The following is a 25,486-nucleotide window of genomic DNA, read 5'->3' as shown; positions in this document are numbered from 1 at the left end:
GAGATCGACAAGCATGTGCTTCGCAAGTATCATGTCTGCCAGAAGCTCGGAAAAGGGGTAAATCCTTTGGGCTCATTTTGACTATGCCTCATCCGATCGCAACACACCCACGCACACACACAAAACATACCTACATGCATCCATAATTTCTGAATTCAATGTGCATACATACACATCACATGCACACATACACATACACATACACATACACATACACATACACATACATACACATCACATGCACACATACACCTACATACATACGCATCTACTTACATGCATGCATGCATTCATAATTTGTGCATTCAATGTACATACATGCACAGCACATGCACTCATACATACATACCTATGCATTTACCTACATGCACACATGCATGCATTCATAATCCTAAGTATATATATTACATGATCACGTATTACGTATAACGCATGCATGTGTGTACCCTGCATACAACACATACATGTATATACTACTTATACTTTACATACATACATATTCAATAAATGTGCAGCAGTGTTGGGGGGCTCTTTGCCCAAGTAGTTAGCTCACTACCCACTTCACAACTAGAGTTCAATAGTTCGAACCACGACGTGTCGTGAAAAAGAGTAAAAATAAGATTATGTTCAGTAAATATTTATACATTTACTTACACACTTCCATGTTTGTGCATCTCATTCACATACATACATTGTGCAATATATGCGCATCGAATATTTGTACATTTTCATATATCTCTTGCAATCAAGATGTTAAACATTGAGCTTTCAAGCTTTAGCCCTATTGGCCATGCTGACATGTAGACTTGCAATCTAGGTGTCCAACATTAAACCGTTGTTCTCTAGCCCTATTGGTAGCTCCGAACACCCAGACAGAGTTTCATCTCTGCCATTGGCATGCAGTTCAAAGCACCACATACATCATAAAAATGATGTTAAATAGTGACCACTTGCATGAATGGGCATTCGCCTGAGCTGCTCAAAGATCCAAAACTGTAATAGAGTATGTTTGTCAGTGATTACCATTGACTATCCCGATATTACATTCTGAGCGTCAATGATTGTAATTGATTTTTTACATGCAGGCTTATGGCATTGTTTGGAAGGCCATTGAAAGAAGATCAAACGATATAGTAGCTCTCAAGAAAATCTTTGATGCATTCCAGAACTCCACAGATGCCCAGGCATGTTAATCTGCCCCTTGTTTGGGATGGAATAGGAGGGGATAAAATCCCTTAATTAGTGCACAGGTTTGAGGTTTTAACCTGAACGAAACCAAAAAACATGTGTTGTTGTCCTCGCAGATAATCTTTGTGTTGAGCTTAACACATTTTGCAGCTATTTTTTATCTTACAATAACATTTTTAATTTGGCACAGAGAACTTTCCGAGAGGTGATGTTCTTGCAGGAGCTTAATGACCATGAGAATATAATCAAGTAAACTTTTTGTTTTGCAACTCTTTTAAACCTCAAAGCTAACGATACTTCATCTCCTACCATTCAGTTCTGGACATTTGATGGCTGAACATTCAACATAGAATAATGTTTTTTTTGGTCAAGATTAGGGGATGATGGTGCACATTAGGTTTTCGTAGTTTGTAGCAACCTTATCTCTAGTAATCCTTTTAGTGGTTTTCGTAGTTATTTTACCCTGTTCTTCAACAGGAGATTGTTCAACACTCCCTGTTCTTCAACAGGAGATTGTTCAACACTCAAAGCTCTGGAGCAGGTACTCCACATTATCTAGTGCAGCTTGTGAGCTAATTAAACGTCTCCTTTCAAGCTTTGGAGTAGATACTACACATTATCTAGTGCAGCTTGTGGGGAGGTCCTTTAGTGGCGTTTTGGGAGGGGCAGCTGCTGACCACCACCAGTACATGTATGTTGGGGTTAAAATCTAGAAGCTTGGTTAACTAGTTCCACTATCTGTCGTGCAACTGGATGCAAAACTATGTTGCCTGCACACCAGTTCCTGACCAACGAAATAGGTACATCTGAATTTGTCGTGCAACTGGATGCAAAACTATGTTGCCTGCACACCAGTTCCTGACCAACGAAATAGGTACATCTGAATTTGTGAGGTCTTTATCTAAAAACTCATCTTCTGAAAGGTCCTCTTTTTTGTACTTAGCTGCTGAAATCTGTAAGGTCCCTTTCTACATGAAACCCTAACCCTAGTTTTGCAGCCTACATGCAAAAATGCGAAGGAGATGAAGATGAAGAGAGATCCTCCAAAGAGATGAAGAAACCCGAGCATGACATACTTTGTTTAACCACCCAACCATTATATATACCAATGACCCTAGACATACTTTGTTTAACATCCAACCATTATATATACCAGTGACCCTGGACATACGTTGTTTAACCATCCAACCATTATATATACCAGTGACCCTGGACATACGTTGTTTAACCATCCAAACATTATATATACTAGTGACCCCGGGCGTGTGGTGTGTACCCTTACTGACCACACACTATACTCGCGCACCCCCGCTGGTAAACCCCTGCTACACAGCAGTGGGTCTTTTGGCCTATAACCGTCACTCACAAACGTTACCCATTCACACTTAATCTCAGAAGTGGCGATGTGCATTCATATGGGCATTCTATGGTGCAATTGGGTCCCACGCACACTGGCGTATCCCACGCTTTGCAAGCGTGTCCCACACTTTACCAATGTGTACTTGTTAGGGTCGTAACATTCTTTCCTACTTTTACGAATAATCATCCTCCACGACAAACTCTCAAGAACCAATGTCACAAAAACAACTTGACAATCGTCTTGCTCTTTGTTTCGAAATCAAAACATAACTTGTGATTAGGTTCTATCTCAAATCCTTTGAGAGTCCGGAACGCAAATCTTGCCATTCCAGTTGGTAAACATCCGCTTACCAGATGATAAATCAGACATGGTTGACTCCTCATGTGCATCTTGGTCCATCACATGGATTGTCATGACAAACATTGCTCACTTTAGCTTACACACAGCTCTTTTGAGCATGAGACCTTGTTGCTCATTTGAGAGACTTCAACCGAGGGTGTAAGATAATTAGTTCGGACTTTAATTATAGCGGCAAGAGATCTTACCTGATTTCTTAGAGGGTGCAGCCCTAACGTGGTATGGGAATTAGAGGGTCCACAGCCCTGCAAGAGAGGACCGAGGACCTTTTGCAGTAGCTCGAGCACTTTGGGCAGCTGGGGCAGGAGCATGTTGCCAAACGAGGGTTGTCGTTTTTCAATAGGCGTGTAAGGGTGGCCCTAATGGATGTGACAGGGGATAGAGAGCCGGCAATGAGTAGGTTAGAACACTTGAAGCTAAGCAAATTTGTAGTTGGTTTAGAGCCCATGTGTGAAAATGGCTTTTTGTCCAGCCCTTAAAAGGGAGTTTTCTGGATTTATTTGGCTTCATTTCATGTTTTTTGGGTCTTGCTGCTGGCCGACAGCCCCTGGCCTGGCCGACCAGCAGCCCCACATACTATATATAGTTTCGCCTCATCATTCCACATTCAGTACCACTTCATAGACCATATCTGGTACCACACCTGCTGGTTGTTGCTGCTGCTGGGGCCTGCACTACATCTGCTGCATCAGCAGCCCTCTCTGTTACACACTACAACACCTCAGCGTTTTATCTCAGCTCATGGGACAGCAGTCCTCTGTGCTACATAGAGCATACCATTGTTTTTCTTCTACAGTTTACCTTGGGACAGCGGCCCACTCTCTGCTAGAGTTTATCATCGTTTTTCTTCTACAGTTTACCTTGGGACAGCAGCCCACTCTCTGCCCCTCTCTGCTCCTGTCCATCCCTCAGGTATTGCAGCACCCTTGTCACCAGAGCTTACACCACTTGGGACGACAGCCCTCTCTGCTCTTTATCACCCGTCAGGTACCACAACACCCTTGTCACCAGATCTTGTTGTCACAAATAGCGGAAGCCTCGGAGCAAGATGAAAGAACACCTCTATGATCCATACAGGAAAACACACAGCAAAAGATGGCACAAACACTATCAATAGACACTGCAATGAGCCACAACGGCCAGCCATGTGTGAAAGGCCTCAATTTCGATGGTGAAGGGAGGAGGCGGAAGTCGTGGTCGTAGGCGTAGTGGGGTGCAGAGAGTAGACTCTAGTTTGCTCCGGACTGTCATGGGCTGAATTGGACCTCTGGTTTTTGGGCTCAATCTGGCCGCCCCTTGGGCTGCATTTGCTGCTCCTATGTGCTACCCTGATCTATTGCTCTAGATGTGTTTTGCTGCAGATATGGCTGCCTTTGTTTTGCGTTACTGCTGCCCTGATGTGGGCTGTGTTTAGGCTGTGCTAGGTGCCCTGGAGTTGAGCGTTATGCTCCGTGAAGGCTGCCTGAAGATGATTACTTGGTTGGGCCCCGCCGCCCCTCTATTTGCAGTGGGTTAAGCTCTCTTTGGTTGCCCTTGCTTGGAAGTACCCCTCGGCTGCGAACTTTGCTCTACTAGATGCTGGTAGGATGAGAAAAACGCATAGCTCAGAAGAAGAATGCAGCAAAGCTGATGGCGGCAACTGAAAAACGCAGAGAGCGCATGAGGAAAAAAATGCTAAAAAACGTAGTTGTGAAGGCTGGGTAGTAGAAAAAAACGCAAGTGTGATGGTGGGTTCACCCATGCTCTGATACGAATGTTGGTATCCACAGGATCAGAGATCATGCTATGGTGGGTGGAAGATATCCATGATGTGAGTGTAGGAGCAAATCTTGTGCAAAGAGAGATGGAGGTGGAGGTTCAAGCCATGGAGATGGTGCTGAGAGAGAGAGAGAGAGAGAGAGAGAGAGAGAGAGAGAGAGAGAGAGAGAGAAAAGAAAGAAAGAAAGAAAGATATATTAACGTCTATGGAAGGCCAGATTGGCCTATGAGACAAATCTGTATTCAACAAGTGCATGTCCTGAGTGTCATGGAAAGAAAAACTGAAATGAAAAGCTAATCCTAGTCATATGCAGCTCACTATGCAGTCACTGTCTAGCATGCTATAGACGTACAATCATGATAAGTGGTATACTACTAATTCCACCAAGTGGAGATGGTGGGGTCACGGGTGTAGTACATCATACATGGGGCACGGGGCGAGGAGGACTCTCACATCTGCTGTGCCTTGGTGTAGCCTCTCGATTCTCTCCTCCATAGTTCTGCGGTATCGTACCTGGATCTGGGCAGACTGGGCCTGATGGAGTAGTGGTGGTTTGCGTCCGGGTAGTTGCGGTCTCCTAGCAGCTCTGATCTCCGAGGCTCTCTGTACAGTGAGCCCTCATCGGGAGGTAGTAGATGATACAGGGGGAGGGGGATGTGGCTCGCTGATAGGCTTGAAGAAGCTGGTGATCTTTGGCTGGGATCTTTGGCTCTGCACCTGTAGAAGCCTCTCTCTATGTCGGTGTAGCTCAAGGAGGAAAAGGCCTAGGCATCTCTGATCAGGACACTCCATCACCCGGCTAATTGGGCCAAAACCCTCTCTGAACAAGCAGTGGTATCTCCCTCCGATCTCATATTATACAGGGCATTTGCATTTGTAATGCTCCTCTGACTCTACCTCTTTCTGGCATAATCAGCATACTCTGTCCTCTCTAGGGGTCCATGTTGCTCTCCCTGCCTCAATCTCTAGAGTGTGAGAGCAAACACTGATCTGACCAATAGTCACCCTCATAGTGTGAGACACGTGTACATCCATGTAGCCTGATCGTCTGACAAGTCCATCCTTTGTGAATCTAAGGAAATGATCTCTGTAGTACTGCATCTTGGTGGGAAGGGGACCCGACCAAGTCTCCTTGGTGTGCATTTGGTTCAAATCTTGTCTCAGAACTCTATTCCTCTCCTCTCGGGAGAGTGTAAAGTATGAGGAGTCATCATCATACTGGAAGGGCAGTAATCTATCCATGTCGAGCCCATGTGCTGAGAATCACTCATCTACTGCAGCATACCATGATGGGTGATGGCCCTCTGTGGCAATACTCTGTGGGGACTTCATGGCTAAGCAGGGTAGTCTCTCTAGACCCATGGCTCTAATGCGTCTTATGTAGGCTATGGTTTGAAATAGAGCCTCTACTAGAATGGGGGGCCTTGCAAGCTCTGCTTTGACGATCTCATGTGGTACTGATGGTTTGCTGCGAATCATCTTGGAGATCATGAGGATCTACGGTCTCTCCATCCGATGCCAATCATATGTGGAGAGGTTAGGGGCCCATACCGGTGCTGCATACATCATTGCTGGCATGACTAAGGTGTCGAATAGCCATCCTGTGGTGCGAGGCTCTTGGAAGTGAGCCTGATGACATTGACGCTCCATCAATGCAAGGGCAGCATAACCTCGGGTGAGTGATGCCTCTCTCATGGAGAGAGAGAGAGAGAGATGTAATACCAACAATAGAGAGCACAACAATGATTGTATTATGATAATACTTCCACCATCTACAATGCATTATATAGGCAGCAAGGCCCTATCTTATTTTCTCTCAATAAGAGGGTGTTCACATGACACACACCACTGGACACTTAGTAGACTCTGAAATACCCAACAAACTGCACCGAACAGGCTACAAAAGTGGGCATGTGGGTAACATTTGGAAAAATCAAGCGCACACGATTGCAGAAAGAGGCAAATGTGTGCGTGAGCATGAAAGGAGGAGGGGGGGGGAGCGGGTTCGTTGATACGCATGCTGGCCATTCTTTTGGCTGCCCAATGTTATAAAAATTAAGGCCTTGTGTATGCATGTGAAAAGCCCCAAACTTTATAAGGTATATGGCTACTTTAATTTAATTTTTGGTGCTGTTGTAAAACGTCAAATGTAGTGATGAATTTGGTTAGGAGGGGGCACGATCATCATGAAATGATTTGAGTCTCAACAAAGAAGTGTGATTGTGTCCTTGCAGGCCTGCTTGTCATTCACATGTGCGTATAAGGTGCTATCGATCTCTATTTTCTCTAATTTTTGCTTGTTTGGTTTGAGGCTGAGAAGGGAGAAATTATAGAAAATCGGGCGAAGGGTTTTGTGATTTTAGGGTTAGGGTTTGGCTATGGGCATGCTACAAGGCAGGAGCCTTGTTTGCTCTGATACCACTATAAGGTTTATCTAACCTAATTAAGCATAATTAGATCTTCAATACTCATATTAAAGCTCATTAACACAAGAGACAATGATATAAGAGGGAAAGTTGAGATTGTTTGCATTGAGACAGGGGCCTTTTTTACGTAGGGCCCGAAGAGGTACAACTGAAGAGGCACATCCCTTTGTATAGGGGTGTGGCTCTTGAATGAATAGTCATATCCTTTGGATGTAGAGATGTGTCCTTTCATCAATAGGTGTTTCTTTGAAGAGATGTGTCCTTAAGTGATGACCCATGTGATAGGATGTATCCCTTCACTGGTGTCCTTTCAATGATTACAATGATTAAGGGTAATCAAGGGCTGAAATAGGAGATTAGTCACAAACGTGACATACCCTAATAATGTCCAACTAAATAACCCAATAACACTTGGCTGCTTATTGGACGCCTAGACAATATTACAATGAATTGGCACAATGGTAGACTCCATGGAAACCTCGGGAACTAATCCTTGAGCAAAGGGAGGATGAGCGTAGCTCTAACCATGACTTTGGGGATGATCTCATGGCACATATGTTTACAAATGAAGATGAAATTCGTTCCCCAAGATCCTTTTTTCTAGAGGATTACATAGAAAATCCCAACATGGAACAGCAAGACCATGGGATATGGCCACTCTTATGGGATTCCTTTCATAAGATTAACATGCCAATAGGGCCCTTGTTGCTGTGAAACACCCCTACACTGTGGGAAGATGCTAAGGAGTGGATAGAAGGTACTCCGTTAACCAAGAAAGGGACATACCTCAGCATGACACTGAAGGCCTACTCCAGCCAAGGGAAAACGGTGGTGTTTTCAGATTTATCCATTATTCCGTTGAATCAACTAGGCCACTACTAACGAAAGCAATGAGACTAATGCTACACAAAGCTTATTCAAGATATTCTTCAAATAATTCAAATAAGGATGTTGTATGGGCTAGAAATTTTGGTGTGTCCCGATTCACCTTTTTGGTGGGCTCTTTTTCTAGCATGGCACATGACACACTGAAGACTAATGTCCGTTTTCTTTTCAGGCTATTGAATGTTCTGAAAGCAGAGAATGATCGTGACCTTTACCTCGTTTTCGAGTACATGGGTCTGTCTTCTACAACCAGAATTTTAGTTTAAGAAGATAAGGTAGTAAATCCATGAAGCACATGGTTGTTGAAAAGAAAGATGTACATCTGTAGATATGCTGCACTGCAAGGACTGTTTGAGATATGTGATCTGAAAGATCTTTATATAAGTTTTTCTGCAGAGACTGATTTGCATGCTGTCATTAGGGCCAACATTCTTGAGGAAGTCCACAAGCAGGTGCCTTTTTGTTTTTGCTGCACAGGCACAGGCACTGGCACTTTGATTAGTTTGGGGCAGTTTTGAAAACAAGGGCAGAGGTATAGTAACAAATGGTTAAATATATTATGGCAGTTTATTATGTACCAGCTCTTTAAATCCTTGAAGTACTTGCATTCTGCCGAGTTGCTACATCGAGACATCAAAGTAAATCCCCATCAGTTAAACATTCAACACAGAAAGACATCTTAGCTGAGCATCATGTTTAAGTTTGAGCAATTGATTATCTTTTTTAATTTTTCAAAGGGACACCTAAATTTGCTCACTGACCATTTTGATTTTTCTAGCCAAGCAATCTGTTACTGGATTCAGACTGCCAAGTAAAACTGGCAGACTTTGGCTTAGCTCGTTCTGTAAGCTCTTCCAATCTTTATTGATTTCACATATCTGTTTGTTTTATTGATGGAGGCATTTGCCTCTTGGACCTGTCAGTCATTATACATTTTATGCATAAGACTGTGTGAGGCACACCTCAAAGGCCTTTTTCGATTGACTCAAATGTAAGATCGGGATTTTGGTGAGTGTAGATTGCACAATTAAAAGATGACACTGGTCAAAGTCCAATTCTGACAGATTATGTGGCAACTCGTTGGTAAGTACCTTCAGTGCAGTTTTTCTAATCTCGCCATCTTGAAGATCAGCCCTTATTTTGTTAGAGGTTTGGTGTTTGCATTAAGTAGGGTAAGAAACATGCTTTCATCATCACATGCCGCTGCCCCCCCCCCACCCCCCCGGGCACGCGCGTCAACCCCCCAACACCACAACTCTCCCTCCCTCCCTCCCTGTGTGCACACGGGTGCTGCTTATAGCAATCAGTCTGTTACATGCACCAGCAGAAGAAGATTACTGGTTTAAGGTGCGTTAAAACTTGTTACTGAAGAGAATAAAGAGAGAAGAGCATCATTGAAGGTCCCCCACCTTGCAGTGTATTTGCTTGATTAATGAGTACAATGCATTGGATCAGCATGAGTCTGCAATCTGGACTGACGTTGGGCTGAACTCCGTGCTGACTGATTTTTGGGGCTGAACTGGAGGTGAACACAAGGTGGTGTTCATTAGCAGGTGTTCAAGCAGGCTGTCTGCTGGTCTGAGGTAGATTCAGGAGATTCAATTGCTGGTCGTAGTTACTTTTGTGTAGAGTTCTTGATGCCAGATGATTGATCGTTGATGCCTCAGTTCTATATCTGAGATATGATGAAGCAGGAAGGGAGGAGTGCCTTTAAATAGGGCCAATTGTGCCTCCTGATAAGGAATCAGCCTGCTCGACCCCTTTACGAGTCATGACCAGCCCATGACCACTTTGCGACCAGCCCATCAGCGGGAAGGGAGGAGTGCCTTTAAAAAGGGCCAATTGTGACTCTTGATAAGGAATCAGCCTGCTCGACCCCTTTATGACCAGCCCATGACCATTTTTATGCAGCCAACCTGGTTTTCTATTGCCCAACCATGTCATGTGCACAGTGTGTATCTACCGTGTGCTACACGCACACAAGACTAGCTTCGAGGTTTGGGGAAGCTTGGAGCTAGGCAGGCTGATTGGCGAGTTGAGTTAGGGATAGACTAACGGGCGGGGGCACCCAAGTATGGACGGGCAGGCGCCCAAGTGTGGACGCCCGAATACCGGCCAAGAGCCTATAAAAGGGTGGCCAAGGTTAGTCATTAGTCATATAGAGTCTCGTGAGATTTGTGAGAGCTCTATGGTCTTGGAGCCTGGATCTAGTGCAGACGTGCACCTGCTTCATGCAGCCAAGGCCGGCAGCAATCTCGAGGCCCGCGAGGGTAGCTTCATGGCGGTATGGGACGTTGCGAGGAGGAGGTTGGTCGGTACGTCAACCTAGTTAGCTCAGCTCGTGGCTCGGTGGGGACATCCAAGACTGTGGGCTTGCCCACGGCTGTCATGGTTGGGAGGTGAGTCAGGCCTGCACCCCCTTGTTGTTTGTTTGTTTGCAGGTTTCGAGTCTCGTACCAGGAGCGTTTCACGAGGAGATCTATGGGAATTTGACAGTGGTATCAGAGCACAGTGTGTATCTACCGTGTGCTACACGCACACAAGACTAGCTTCGAGGTTTGGGGAAGCTTGGAGCTAGGCAGGCTGATTGGCGAGCTGAGTTAGGGATAGACTAACGGGCAGGCACCCAAGTATGGACGGGCGGGCGTCCAAGTGTGGACGCCCGATGACCGGCCAAGAGCCTATAAAAGGGTGGCCAAGGTTAGTCATTAGTCATATAGAGTCTCGCGAGATTCGTGAGAGCTCTATGGTCTTGGAGCCTGGATCTAGTGCAGATGTGCACCTGCTTCACGCAGTCGAGGCCGGCAGTAATCTCGAGGCCTGCGAGGGTAGCTTTGTGGCGGTATGGGACGTCGCGAGGAGGAGATTGGTCGGTATGTCAACCTAGTTAGCTCAGCTCGTGGCTCGGTGGGGACAGCCAAGACTGTGGGCTTGCCCACGGCTGTCATGGTTGGGAGGTGAGTCAGGCCTGCATCCCCCTTGTTGTTTGTTTGTTTGCAGGTTTCGAGTCTCGTACCAGGAGCGTTTCACGAGATCTATGGGGATTTGACAGTGGTATCAGAGCGTGCCTCGTGAACGAGCAAGTCGGTAGGTAGAGAAGATGAGGTCGAAGAAAGGTATGTGTTCAAAAAGCTTGCTGTTTTTCTATGCATACTGATGTTTTTCAGATTCAGTATGTTGTTTTTTCGTCATAGGAACCCGTGATGATAGTGATTGTGGTCTACAAAGGGTTTTTTGCTTTGCAAAGAAGAGGAAAGATGTTTTGAACTGTGTAAACAGTTTCAGGTGAGAGAAAACAGAAAAAAAGCATGTTCGTTTGTTTTGGTTGAACTCGAAAGAGAGAAAGAGCAAGAGAAGTGATGGATTGGCTATGTAGGGTCGCATGCGCGTGCTAGTCGTGTGCTGTTGACGGGCGGTCGCATGCTGGTCGTGTGGTTGTTGGAGGCGCACGTATGCAGTAGGCCAAGCCTACGTAGGCAGGCGCCTAGGCCGGCAGGCGCCAAGGCCAGGCCTACGTAGGCACTTAGGCCAGGCCGGCAGGCACCCAGGCCTACGCCGCCTTGTGGCCAGGCCTACGCAGGCAAGCTGGCACAGACCACCACGCAGACTTGCATGAAGGGGCGCCGACAGCACGTAAGGCGATAGCAGAAGGCTGGCGAAGGCAGCCGGTGGATGACGTCAGCAATGCAGGCAGCCGGCGATGTTAATCCAGGAGGTAAGAGGAAAAAAAAAAACAGGGAAAGCACTTGCCGAATTGGGCTTGCTTTTGTTTTTTTTTTAAAGTTTATTAAAAAAAAAAGAGTTTAAAAGCCCCCTCCAAGGTTTAAAGGTGTTATATATATACATATATATATACATATATATATACATATATATATATACATATATATATATACATATATATATACATATATATATATAGATATAAACACAAAAGCAAAAGCTCAAATAGCTTTTGGGAATAGTTATATAAACCCCTTAAGTTGGCTTCTTGCTACACATCTCTCAAGTTTTCAAGCTCTCAAGCTCTCAAGTTCCCTTGCACTTTTATTGTGCAAAGATTGAATTTTCTCTCCACTTGCCCTCTTCATGATGTCGACCCAAGAATCAGAGTTGGAGCCCCTTGTCGAACGCGAAGGCTTGCCGGCTACGGAAGAGACCGATGCCGATCTTTTTGACGATTATGTGTCAAAATCAGATTTCCAAGAGTTCAAAGTTGCTCTCAAAGCTTCTTCTTCGGAACGTCAGGCACAAATTGCCGCCCAGATGCAAGCCTTGCAGAACTCCATCTCTCTCTTCACCACTACCCTCTCTACTCTTTCGGGTATGGATACCTTGGCCTCTGCTTTGGGCCCCAACATTACTCTGGAACCGTTCGGGGGCGAGCAAAAGCAGCGTACCAAGGAGATCGTGGACACTTGGCTACATAAGTGGCAGGTCCATTTTCAGTTTCATCCATATGATGATGGAAAAAAGATCCAGTTAGCAGTAGGTTTCCTCTCCGGCAAAGCTTTGCTTTGGTGGAAGGAACTCAACCCTAAGCCAACAACTTGGGCACAATTCGAAGACGTCTTCAAGAAGGAATTCCTCAAGAAAGAGGATGATTATGATATTGTTGCTCGGTTTACAGCTTTGACCATGACCTCGCAGCACCTCACTTATGAGGTCTACCTCCAGAAGTTTAGGGACTTGTAGATGAAAGCTACAAAGATGGATCCCACTACTCTTTTGGGGTTCTTCGTAGCTGGTTTACTAGACTCATACCGTTTACAAGTTAAAAATAACAAATGCAAAACATTGGACGAGGCCATTCATTCAGCTCGTATCTATGATGATACAATGGTCTCTTCCAAGTCGAAACTTGTTACCGAGCAGGGGAACAAGCATAAAAGAAAGTTCTCTGCACCTATGGCTAACATGACTGAAGGAAAGTCTTTGGACCAACCTTCGAAGCATTCAAGTTCGACACTTGCGAAGAAGAAACGACTCCTTAGGGCTTTAAAGCTCAAGAAGGAAGGATGTTGTTTTATCTGCGAAATGGATTCCACAATCCTTTCCCAAACAGCAGTAGGGCTGTACCAAACCACATGTCCTTCCTATAGTCACAGCTTGCATATGTAACCTCGAGAAAACTAGAACCTGTTCACATGAATCCAAAGACACGCTTTCCACATGAAACCAAAGATCTGTATCCGATAAACCATAGACCTCTATCCATAAACCATAGGCCTGTTTCCTCGATACCAAAGTCCTGTTTCTTCTCGAAAAAACCAATGTCTTGTTTCCATGACAGATATACCATCCAAACACTGTTGCCAAAACCTAGAGAGAGAAAGATAGAGGACGTGTCAAGCAATCCCTGAATACACATAAGTCCAAGATGAAGAGCAACAACACATCTCTTCCAAGAACATCATCCTGTGCATATGTAGTGTGATCCTCTGCATCCTAATCTCGTAAACAAAACCTGCTTGCGAAGAGAGAGAGAGAGAAACCCCTTGGCTGTTAGCCCCTCGGTGCTTCCTTCAACTTGCCTCCTTCCAAGAGAAAGATAGAGTTGTGCTGTCCAACCCAACAGTCACCTGGATAAGTCCCTACTGGCTGCTTCCACGCGCAGCCGCCAGCACCCGCACATGGCACTGCTCCACGCCGCAAAAAGCCTCCCACCTGGTGCCTCCTTCTGGCTGCCCGTTGCTGCCCGCCTGGTTACCGGTTGCTGGCTGTAGCCCAGCCGCCTGGTGCCCCTCTGCTGGCTGCAGCCCGCCTGGCTGTAGCTAATGCGCAGCAGCGCCTGCCTTGTAGCCCATGCGCAGCAGCACCCGCCGCCTGTAGCCCATACGCAGCAGCCCCCTGCTGTAGCCCTTGCGCAGCCGCCTGGTAGCCGCCTATGGTAGCCGTATATACCACGCGTAGCGGCGCTGACTCCACACGGCAAGGGGATGCGCGCCCCTCCATGCGCCACCCTTCGCCTTTTTAAAAGAGGTGATTCGCTTTTCTCAAAAACGCCAAAAGCAAACATTAAAAACGCATGCCTTCAATAATAATTTTTTAGTCATCAAAGGTTATTAAACCATTATAAACAATAAAATGGCTGCAGTCCTGAGCCTCTTATTTGTCCCCAGTTTGGGTCTGCTTGGCTACCCAAACTGCCTGCATGTACTGGCTGGTCCTCGCTGCAGCATGGGCTTCCCTTTGCTTGCCTTTGTCTGCTTCTTGGCTCCTTTGGTTCCCTGCCCCAGACTCAGCGAGGACAATGCGTACTACATGTACCTGGGCATGCCATTTGGTCTCGTGTAGCCTTTTTTGTCCTTTTTAAAAATCGGTTCTCTGACCCTTACCCTAGGTATGCCCTTGTTATGACATGTTTTTGTGTGGTCAGTTGCCTGATGCATGTGACATTGTAGGAGGTGCACTGTCAGGCCATGGTGTGGCACTGTTGGTAATAATAACCAATTACTCATTTTACAGCTCTCATCGGGTAGAGCTTGAGAAAGGCTTCTCGTTTCCATGTCTAGTCATCACTCTCATGCAAGCATTGATGTAAGCATATGACAGAGATATCCTGTTGTGTATCCCAAGCATTATATCTGTGCAATGAAGGCAAAATGGAAAATGGTCTTTTACCCCTAATTTCTCTAAGGTCATCTTTGCCTTGCCAACCCCTTGCAAAACCCAATAAAAGAATGATATCTTGTACCCCATAATAGGTAATCAAACCCTGTGTGCTTTGTCCTGGTAATCATTTTATACACTCTTGTTTTCTTTAGGCACAAGAAAACAAGAGTGTTATATGCCCTTGTTAGGACATGCATTTTTGTGGTCAGTTGCCTGATGCTTGTGACATTGTAGGAGGTGCACTGTCAGGCCATGGTGTGGCACTGTTGGTAATAATAACCAATTACTCATGTTACAGCTCTCATCGGGTAGAGCTTGAGAAAAGCTTGTTGTTTCCATGTCTAGTCATCACTCTCATGCAAGTATATGACAGAGGTATCCTGTTGTGTAGCCCAAGCATTACATACCTGTTCGATGAAGGCAAAATGGAAAATGGTATTTTAACCCCTAATTTCTCAAAGGTCATCTTTGCCTTGCCAACCCCTTGCAAAACCCAATAAAAGAATGATATCTTGTAGTTGTACCCCATTATAAGTAATCAAACCCTGTGCGCTCTGTCCTGGTAATCGTTTTATACACTCTTGTTTTCTTTAGGCACAACTACGTGGACATCAATGTTCTGATCCTCAATGAGACGAGTACATGTGAGGAGATGCCAATGGCGGAACCGAAATCACAAGATGCAGAATGCCCTTCACTGGCATGCTTGTTGAGTTTGAAATTTGAACTAGCATGTTCATGTGTCTTTGATGGGCCGTTGTAGAAAGCATTCTCTCCTTTTTGTGAGATGGTTCACATCATGCACCTTGCCCTTTGATGAGTCAAGGGGTTCCCATGTTTGACGGTCCATCAACTTGGCAACATTGACTATGTGCTTGGGGCACAAGCCTTCCTTACATCACACATATTGTTGCATGTCACCTATTCACAGCACTAATGTGGCGTGTTAACCTCACATGATGAGTGGACGTGTGACACGTTGAGTATCAAAATAAAGCTTTTTATGAGATCCACGACCATCTACCTGATTACATCATTTCTTAGACAAGTTTTTGACTTGACTGAAAGTAATGGGGCATTGCCTATAACAACGTTGCGTAGCGTTGATGATACGAGCTTGATGAAGTTGGTGGTTTGAAGCTTTGTGAGGAGACCCTCATGAAGTGAAAAGTGTGGCTTCTTGGTTGTCATGTTTGAAGATAGCTGGTGTGTTATTACTGTTTTTAATCAGACCACATTGCAGGCATGTGATTGTGTTTTCACCTTTGTAGAACCTTATGCCTTGGTTTAATTTGATAAGATTTAATAAGAAATTCTAAAAAGGACTCTTGTATGCATGATCAAAATAATCCAGGTACAGAGCCCCCGAAATTCTTCTTGGCTCAACAAAGTATGGTAATCTGCACAAATTCAAATGAATCGCTTAAAATTCAACTTAAATATTGGTTCTAGACAAGCTAAGGAAAATCTCTAGTGATAATCCAGAGTTAAAGTCAAATTTAATTACAGCTTGAAAGGGTCTAGATTCAATCCACATTAAGAAGCTGATCACAACACAAGCAATGTGAACATTATTACTTCAATGTTCACATAATAATATGAACATTACTATTTTAATGATTGCAACTAGATATACTTTTGGAGTTGACATGTGGTCAAGTGGATGTATTTTGGGGGAGCTTTTAAATGGAAAGCCCATATTTCCAGGTATACACCAACTCTTCTTGCAAGAGACTTAACAAAGGATGCTGTCACATTATCATGCAAAATCCATGCACCTGTTTGCTTCTAGAGGGCTGCATGCACCTCACTAACAAAGTGGAAGACCCTTTCTTCATCTAGTGTCACATTATTTTTTGTTGAATAAAATGGTCTCAGTAGTTACTGAAGCTGTAACCTGCCTAAATTTGCGTTTATGTGATGAGTTTTGGGTAGTCCCTAGGCTTCCACCCTTGGAAGAGTCGTGTGGTTGAGTCGGAATTTGCAATGGAGTCGATCAAGTCGGCAACAAGACGAGGGATATTGAATATTTGTTTAGTATTTCAATTGGTGTAGGCCCTAGGGGATTGAACGGTTGAAGAACCATTTTATTAGTCACTTTTGACAACTATGACCTTGGCCCTAGCAGCATGTCCGGCGTTGCCGGACCACAAGAAGTTATGGATAAGCCTCTGAACCTGGCCAATGCATGAGTGGGAGAAGGCCTACTAGCATGAAGCAAGGTACCACATGGTAGCCAGCAAAACCTGGTTGGTCACTACAACTTGGCCAGCAAGAGTAAGGCAAGTTGAGCTCTAGTATAGTACCTTCCTCCGGGTGATCTTGATGCCCACTTGACATCCAAGATAACGTGCTGAAGTGTGTATGGGAATTGGTTTGAAAGCATCAACTGGGCGCCAAGTCGGTTTTTTTTTTTGGAAGGGGGGGGGGCGCATCAAGAAACCGCATGACTTATGCTAGTTGATATGCACATCGATAACAATGCAAAAGAGCTCGATAGCGTTTGCAAAGTGATGGAGATTCCCATCTGAGGTGGATAGGTGTCACGTGCACGCCTGTGATATTGCTAATCTTCATCATGAACTGTCTTGATCCCTGATTAGTGCAGCAGTTAGCAGTAGCATCATCAGCATCATCATCAACATCTCTAGCATCAGCAGAAGCATCAACATTAGCATCATCATCTTCATCATCATCGTAATCATCAGCAGGACTATCATCATCAGGACCAGCATTGTCAGCATCATCATGAGGAGTACAGAAGGGCTGTCGGCTGGCAGCAGGCCTCTGTACAGCAGTAGGCTAAGGGCCAGATGACAGTAGGCCGGCAGCGTCTGCATGAAGTTCATCATTCATTTAATCATCAAGCTCATTCATCAGTAGAGCATATGTAGGGCCAGAGGTCAATCCCGTTGGGGCTGCCCAAGGGCCCAAACCATGTACAAGCATTTATCAACCGTTTTGTACCATATATAAATACAAAAAACCCTAACACCCAATCTCTCTCTCTCTCTTCTTCTCTCTCCTCTGTCTTATTATGCTTTATTCAGCATCAATGTTCTTAATCAAGCTTAGGGCTGTGGATCAGTACAGCAAGGCTTCCACGCATGCAACATTGGTATCAGAGCATTCAGGCTCAGCCCACTAAGCTATGTCCCAAGGAAGGTGCATAGTTCCAGCAGAAAGAATGTAGCAGGGCTGCAGATGGAGTGTTCTGCAAACAGGCGAAGCCAGAGGAAGCATTCCTTAAGGGTAGGTACGCATACCTAGTACCTCATCAAGCTCTTAGATCATTTCCAAAGGCCTAGCAACATGCATGATCAGTTCCTCAGTTCCGGTAGGTGACCCGACGCTGTGTCAAGGTTAAGGGAAAGTAGGCATGGGGACAACAATGAACAAATGCTTAGTTCTTCATCAAGACTTGGAAGTGGAGATCAAGAGTGAAGGCGTTCAGACAAAAATATCAGTCATCAGTAAAGTCAAAGTCAGTAGCGATTTAAAGTTAGTTGCAGTCCAGGGAGGAAGGATGACAGAGTGTCCACCCTGACATCAAGTTTAGCAAAAGGGAATGTCACATGCACACCCGTGACATTGCTGATCTTCAGCATGAACTGTCTTAATCTGTGATTAGTGAAGCAGTTAGCAATAGCATTAGAGTCATCATCAGCATCATCTTTAGCTTCAGCAGAAGCATCAACATTAGCATCATCATCATCATCATCATCATAATCATCAGCACCAGCATTGTCAGCATCATCATGAGGTACAGAAGGGCTGTGGGCTGGCAGTAGGCCTCTGTACAGCAGTCGGCTAAGGGCGAGACGAAGGGCAATAGGTGTGGTAGGGGCAACAAACAAAAGCACGATTTTATCAGTATTTTATTTAGGTCCTTGTCCACAGCAGGCTGACAGCAGGGACAGCTGGCCGACTGCATCCCCAAACATATGTATAAGCATGAAGTTCATCATTCATTCAATCATCAATTTCATTCAGTAGTTAAGTCATTCATTCATCAGTAGAGCATATGTAGGGCCAAAGGTCAACGCGGGTGGGGGTGACCAAGGGCCCAAACCATGTACAAGCATTTATCGACCTTTTTGTACCATATATAAATACAACGATCTCGTACTCTGGGGGCCAAGGACCTCCCAAAACCGGAGTGCAGGTGGAGATCTTGGCTAGGAGGAAGTCCTTCCAACGCTTGCCACCCGGAAGAAGTCCACGAACCAACAACTTGCCCAAAAGGGCGCGGCTCTGAATGGAGGGGGCGATGATGCCCACGCCCCCATGTTTCTAGGCTGAATGATCACTCTTCAGGCCACCTTGGCTCGGGCAAGATGCCCATCGCTACTAGTCCAAAGAAAGTTGCGGATCAACCACTGAACTTGACCAATGCAAGCCCGGGAGAAGGCCCAACAAGAGGTGATAACCACATGGTGGCGAGAAGAACTTGGTTCGACACCACGACCCGGCTATCTAAGGAAAGCCTGGTTGAACTCTAGTATAGCAACTTCTTTCAAATGCTCTGAAGAAGAGGGGCTAGCTGCTGCTCCGGGGAAATATCAATACCAACACGACATCCACCAAGATAGCGAACTGGTGTGCCACTCGAGATCCATTGAAGAGCTCAACTGGCCTCCACGGATGATGAGCTACGGATGATGAGCTAACATAGAATCGACACGACTTGTTGACAGTTGATCTGTGCGCCGGATGCATGGCAGAAGATCTATATCGCATCTCCGGGTAAAGTATGCTGCTTTGTCATCAACAAACTCTGAGTCAAGCAACTCCACCAGGACGCAGATGGGAAGATGCAGCCCTTGTAGCCCTGTCTCCTGAGCGGAGAGAGAACTGGTAATGGCCTCGGCAACAAACAATAAGAGATAAGGTGCCAGTGGGGGTGGACAGCTCTGCTGGACCGAGCGAGAGAGCGGAAATCTGTCACCTCTAGCTCCCTGAGCCTCAACCTGGCCGAAGTGATCACCTCCCAAAAAGTGAAGATGTTTGTCCAGAATGCTCTGATCCTGGATGAAACTTGTATGTGCCATGAATCAAATCAGGGAGGAAAGGTTGCAGTTGCGTCACCGGTTGATGGCTTTGGCTAAGATTTTGTAGGCGGTCCCTAGGAAGGTGGTGATTCTCCACCACTACTGAGTCTCCAATCTGTCACCACCCTCCTTGGGAATCAAATGGATCAATTCCTCTGATAGCCTCTTTGGCATGGAGTCCATGGTCATAATCTCATTGAAGGCAGCTTTGAAGCCACCTTCCATGAGATCCCAATGGCGAAGAAATGAGGATTCAGGAAACCGGAAGTCCTTTTTCTCTTGGGCATTTGCCCCTAGGGAGTGCCATCAGAGCCTCAGCAAGCTCCTCCGAAGTAAAGAGTGTCAACAGGAAAGTCTTGTGTGCCGCCAAACCTGCTTACGTGCATCCAACACCTAAGAGGATAGGGGGGCACATGTGAGAATGGAACGGAAGAAATCCGTGGCAATGGCTCGCACTTAGGGGGGATTTGCAACTATGGATCCATCTTGGCCTCGCAACCTATGGATACCATCTCTCCGCATGTGGGTGCTCGAAATCTCCGGTGACCCTGTCTCCCACCTGGGCCGAAAAGGAGGCTCTAGCATGGTATCCATACTCAACCCTCTACTCCTCAATGGAGCTAAGCTCTATATGGACTGTAGCCAACCTCAATCCACGGGCTATCCGGGTACTCTCCTGAAGCCGCTGTGCAAGGAGGTCAAGGCTCTGACAGATGATGCTCTCATGTTCTCTGAAGCCAACTTGTCTGCTCTGTGCGGCCTCCTGTAACAGTGTGCTGATCTCTCCAAGGTCTGCGTCCAAAGTTCCTATGGCTGAACCAACACCTAAGAGCATAGGGGGGCACATGTGAGAAGGGAATGGAAGAAATCGGTCGCAATGGCTCGCACCTAGGGAGGATCAGCAAATATGGATCCATCCTGGCCTCGCAACCTGTGGATACCATCCCTCCACATGTGGGGGGTTGAAATCTCAAAGAAATCTCAGGTGACCCTGTCTCCCACCTGGGTCCAAAGGGAGGCTCTAGCATGGTATCTGTACTCAACCCTCCACTCCTTAATGGAGCTAAGTTCTGTACGGGCTGTAGCCAACTGGGCCTCAATCCACGGGCTATCCAGGGTACTCTCCTAAAGCCGCTGCAAAGTGGCAAGGCTTCGACAGATGCTGCTCTCCTGCCCTCTGAAGTCAGCCAGTCTACTCTGTGCGGCCTCCTATAAACAGACTGTTGATCTCTCCAAGGCGTGCGTCCAAAGATCCTATGGCTGATCCAGGGTGGAAATCTAGACTCTCCCAAATCTCCTCAATCCTACTGCAAATCTTGGAATCGTGGCTAAGGGAGTCTGGGATCTGGGTGCTCAAATGTGTCTTGCATCCATGGGTTCTCTAGGGACAGAATGACAAGTGTATGATCGGAGAAAGTTGTGCGTGCTAGAATACCAACCATGCCACCTCGTCCTCAAGCCCACTCATCCACATAAAACTGGTCTAATCTGGAAATTTGAGGGGTGCTCTTCGTCTCTGCCAACGAGGTTTTGGATCTCCATAAGGGTTTGAGGGGGCGATCGATGTAGTGAGACAGAGGGATGTGGGGTGTTAGGGGTTACTTGAGGTAATGGCCTGTAATTGAAAGGCGATGCTTGGGATGTTGAAAGGTTTGGGGTGTCCTCGTCCACGAAGGGTACAATAACCATTCCTTGGGGAAGCTCGAGTGTAGCGATTCTTCTTTGCCAATTGATTACGCAATCAATGGCCGCAATCCATCCCCTCCCAAGGATGATACTCTCTTTCATTGTATGCACATGGGTCACATACAACTTGCACGATGCGGGATTAGTGCCAATGTAAAATTGTGCTTTAAAACAACCGACGGTTATGGATTGACTATTCTTTACTGCGGTGAGGATAGCTGCGGATGGTGTTAGGGGGCTGGTGGCTCAATGAGGTCCTCGTCTCCCAAGACATTACATTGTGACTAGCCTCGGCGTCAACCAAGGCTGTCAATGCAACTAGGTGGTCTTTGTGGGAGAACTATACCTCAAGGCGAGTAGGTTCCACTGTTGTTTATTGTTTCAATCGCACCATGAAGGTCGGCTTTGTGTACAGAGATCTGCACACTTGGGGATCTATTTTTTAAAATGGAAAAGGGATCCTTCTATTAGTTACCAAAAAGAACAACCATGCAAGCTAAACACAGACTCAGCTCCGTAGAGGGAGCGATAATCAAAATGAAAAAAAGGAGGGGGGGAGCTCTCCTCCCTAGGCTGGCCGCTATAGGGGGAGCTCTAGGGGGAGGAGTGTTACGTACCTAGTGCTAATCCTCACGATTAGTGGCCTAATCGAGTAGAGATAGGGGAGCCTTGGGATTAGAAGAAAGCATGCTAATACGGGTGGCTAAGGTTATTATTAATAAATCCATGTGTATTGGCTATTTTATAAAGGGATGGTTATTTATAGTAGCTATTTACAAACGGATGGTTATTCATAGCAACAACGGGCACTATATAAGTGAAACATGGTTTATTATTGTCATAACTTCACTATTGGTCAAAGTTTGACCAAGACTTTGGCCACGTATGTGGCAGAGCATAGATCGGCATGCCGAAGGCCTCTATGGGGTAGACTAACATGGATCAGTGGGAGTTAGACCTTTGCCCCTAGCACGAGGGTGGTTCGAAGCATAGAACCTATGGTTCAGAGGTGAGCTATCATCCCTCTTAGGGGGTTTGTACTAATCAATTGTATTTTGTGTTTAGGAGATCTGTGGGGTTGTAACAAGGGAGGCTACCTCATAAAATTGGGGGGTTGTTTGTGTGATGGAACAACCATACCGGTGGTCTATAATGCGAGGTGGGCTCACCACCGCTGAGAGTGAGAAACAGACTATGATGCCAAGTCCGCAGGAAAGCCTCGAGGTGCTTCCGTATGCGATCAGAGCCACCTTGAAGCTTCCCCCAGTGTCCATAGAGGGTGTGAATGATATCGAGCCATACGCTCTGGATGGACTCCATTGGTGGAGTGGGGGTGCCCTCGATGGCCTCGCTATAGTGAGCTCACCAAATTTGCCACGCAACAATACTACTACAAATCTCCCTTCTCTTGCTTCAGCCCCCTGGAGTCTAGTGAAGTGAAGAGGGAACTCGAACTGGAGCTGTGGAGATCCGATGATGAGAAGCTTGCAATGCCAGTCCCCCCACCCTCCTCCTCATATGCCATGGCTGCCTTGGCCTCGGTGGCCCAAGAAACTGTGCCCCAAGTAACTATGGGGGAGGGGAGCCCGGTCCATATAGTGAAGATACGGAGAATCCTTTGCCAAACCTACTAAGCCTTCAGGCAATCCCAAAGGCAATGACGTTGGGACTCCTGTAGATGGCCATACCTAGAACATACTATTGATCTACCTTCGATGGCCAACCAAGTGCCAAGTGCTAGGCCCTTGGGGCTAACTACTTATTACTGAAAGAGTATAATCTTCCGCAGGTCAAAAACTGTCCCACAGACTCTTCTAGAAATCTGAAAGAGAGTGAGGAGATAGGCCCTGGGACTGTCAGTGCTGCACTGTTGCTGGAGTGCCCTCAATCTCATGCATCTTATCCTACGGCCTGGCCGTGTTGTGTAAGCAAAGAAGGGGGCACCAGGAGCCTCCTCTCTAGGAAAGGGATTCTGCCATCTCCACTCTCCCGGATCCCACTGAAGGCGCGTGAGCAGGCGGCCGTCCCATAAACATAACCGCCAAAAGTCCTCTCTGGCCACCTTGATTGGTGGAGGGTTGTTGCTCTGACAAGTCTCCCATGCGGTCCGATATAATAAGTGAGGAAGACTAAACTCTCGTCAGCACCATGCATTGCCAAAGGTATGTCATGTGTGGTGAACACTCCCAACCATTGTAGGAGAGGAGGGTCCGGGATGGGATCGAGGTAGCTACTCGGGGGGGGGGGGGGGGGGGGGGGAGATGGAAGAATCGGAGTCAAGGCTAAGTCTGTGCCTGCTTCATATCCCAGCGAGGCTCCTCACCTAGTCCTTTGGGGGAAGCTATTTGAAAAGTAACCAATCCCCGAGAGACTACACTAGGCCCATGCCGGAGCTCCTCACGATACGTGCGGACGGGTACCCAACATGTGATCACTGGGTAACTGGACCAGAGGGTTCCATATCAAGGCTTGTCGGGAGCGCCCCTTTGCTAAAGCTGGGGAGGACTGTTGAAGCTTGTTTGAGGTGGTCCCAAGCTGAAGGGAGGTTGGCTGCAAATCTGTCCTCGAATGCTGAGCTAAAGCCACGGGCCCGCATCTTTGTAAAGATCCATCTCGGACTTTGGGGCTAGGGACCACCCAGTTCGGGGGTGCGGGTTGAGATCCAAGCTAAGAGGAAGTCCTTCCAGGGTTCACCACTCATAAGAAGTCCATGAATGATCAACTTGTCCAGTAGGACTCGACTTTGAATAGAGGGATCGATGATGCCAAAGCCCCCTTGATGGTGAGGCTAAATGATCACTCTCCACGCCACCTTGGCCCATGCGGGCCTCCCATCACTACCGGCACAGAGGAAGTTGCGGATCAACCGCTCAACCTAACCAATGCATGACTGGGAGAAGGCCCAACAGGAAGTGATGTATGACATGGTGGCAAGAACCTCCTGGTTCGCCACCACGACTCAGCCAGCTAAGGAAAGCCTAGTTGAACTCCAGCATAATAACTTCCTCTAAATGCTCAGAAGAAGAGGGGCTAGCTGCTGCTCTAGGGAAATGTCAATACCAACCTGGCATCCAAGATGACGAACAGGAGTGTTGCTCGGGATCCACTACTGAAAACTTCAACTAGCCTCCAAGTTGGGGCGGGCGAGGAGCCAACCCAAAATCCACACGACTTGTGCCAGTTGATCTGTGCAGCGGATGCATCGCAAAAGATCTCCATGGGATCGGCGAATCTCTGGAGATTCCTCACATCTCCTGGTAGGTATGGTGCTATGTCATCGGCAAACCTTGAGTTAAGAAGCTCGACCTGTGAGTGGATAGGTAGGCGCAGTCCCTATAAACCGGTCTCCTGGGCGGAGAGGAAATTGCTCATATCCTTGCCAGATTGTGAAAGAGTGCGCAGAGTGGAAGCAAAGGGGCACTAGAATGTGCTGAACAGAGAGTGCAAGAGAGAGAGAGAGATATGGAGCAAACTATAGGCTGAAGGTGCCGGCTGACGTTTTGGCTAGGATTTTGTAGGCGGTCCCTAGGAGGGTGATGGGTCTCCACTGTCAAATCTCCAGTATGTCTCCACCCTCCTTGGGAATCAAACGGATCAAACCCTCAGTCAGCCTCTTTGGCATCGATCCCGTGGCCGTAATCTCATTGAAAGCGGCTTAGAGGTAGCCTTCCATGAGATCCTAGTGACAAAGAAATAAAGAGACCATAAGCCCATCTTCCCCAAGGTATTTGCCCTAGGGGGAGTGCCTGCAGAGTCTCATCCCGCTCCTATGAGGTGAAGGTTGTCATCAAGAAGGTCTGGAGAGCGGTGAGGACCACCTCTCTTGTGTGCTGCCATACCTGATCCCTCGCACCCATCACTTGCATGGAGAGAGGGGCTCTAGAAAGAAGGAATCAGGGATCTGAAAAAATTCTGTGGCAATGGCATGAACTTGAGGAGGATCAGAAACAATAAATCCATCCTGGCCACACAATCTGCGGATACCATCCCTTTGCCTATGTGGGCCTATGATCTCAGAGAAATCGCCGGTGACACTATCTCTAGCCTGTGTCCAGAAGGAAGCTCTAGCATGATATTTGTACTCCACCCTCCTCTCTGTTGGAAATAAGTGCTCACTAGGAGTACTTTTAGTCTTGGTCATCTCAGTATATGCCACGTG

At 46.6% G+C, this 25,486-nt stretch overlaps 1 protein-coding gene across 2 annotated transcripts in view; it reads left to right on the top strand.

Annotated features, from left to right (window-relative positions):
• Window positions 1-25,486, top strand: part of LOC147625624 (uncharacterized) — a 55,135-nt gene that overhangs the window by 239 nt on the left and 29,410 nt on the right. For both annotated transcript variants that reach the window (XM_086817139.1, XM_086817138.1), the window contains exons 1-10: window positions 1-57; window positions 1,086-1,184; window positions 1,379-1,437; window positions 8,148-8,209; window positions 8,372-8,427; window positions 8,542-8,613; window positions 8,754-8,819; window positions 8,994-9,058; window positions 15,945-15,980; window positions 16,221-16,297. The exon at window positions 1-57 is cut by the window's left edge and continues 239 nt beyond it. In XM_086817139.1, coding sequence (XP_086673265.1) covers window positions 1-57; window positions 1,086-1,184; window positions 1,379-1,437; window positions 8,148-8,209; window positions 8,372-8,427; window positions 8,542-8,613; window positions 8,754-8,819; window positions 8,994-9,058; window positions 15,945-15,980; window positions 16,221-16,297 — 649 coding nt within the window. The remainder of the gene's footprint in view (window positions 58-1,085; window positions 1,185-1,378; window positions 1,438-8,147; window positions 8,210-8,371; window positions 8,428-8,541; window positions 8,614-8,753; window positions 8,820-8,993; window positions 9,059-15,944; window positions 15,981-16,220; window positions 16,298-25,486) is intronic.

Source organism: Cibotium barometz, chromosome 23 (genome assembly GCF_041138505.1).
Source record: "Cibotium barometz isolate CiBa-2024 chromosome 23, ASM4113850v1, whole genome shotgun sequence".
NCBI classification, from domain to species: Eukaryota; Viridiplantae; Streptophyta; class Polypodiopsida; order Cyatheales; family Cibotiaceae; genus Cibotium; species Cibotium barometz.
Note: the sequence above shows the minus strand (reverse complement) of the source record. Positions and strands in the feature narration are given on the sequence as shown.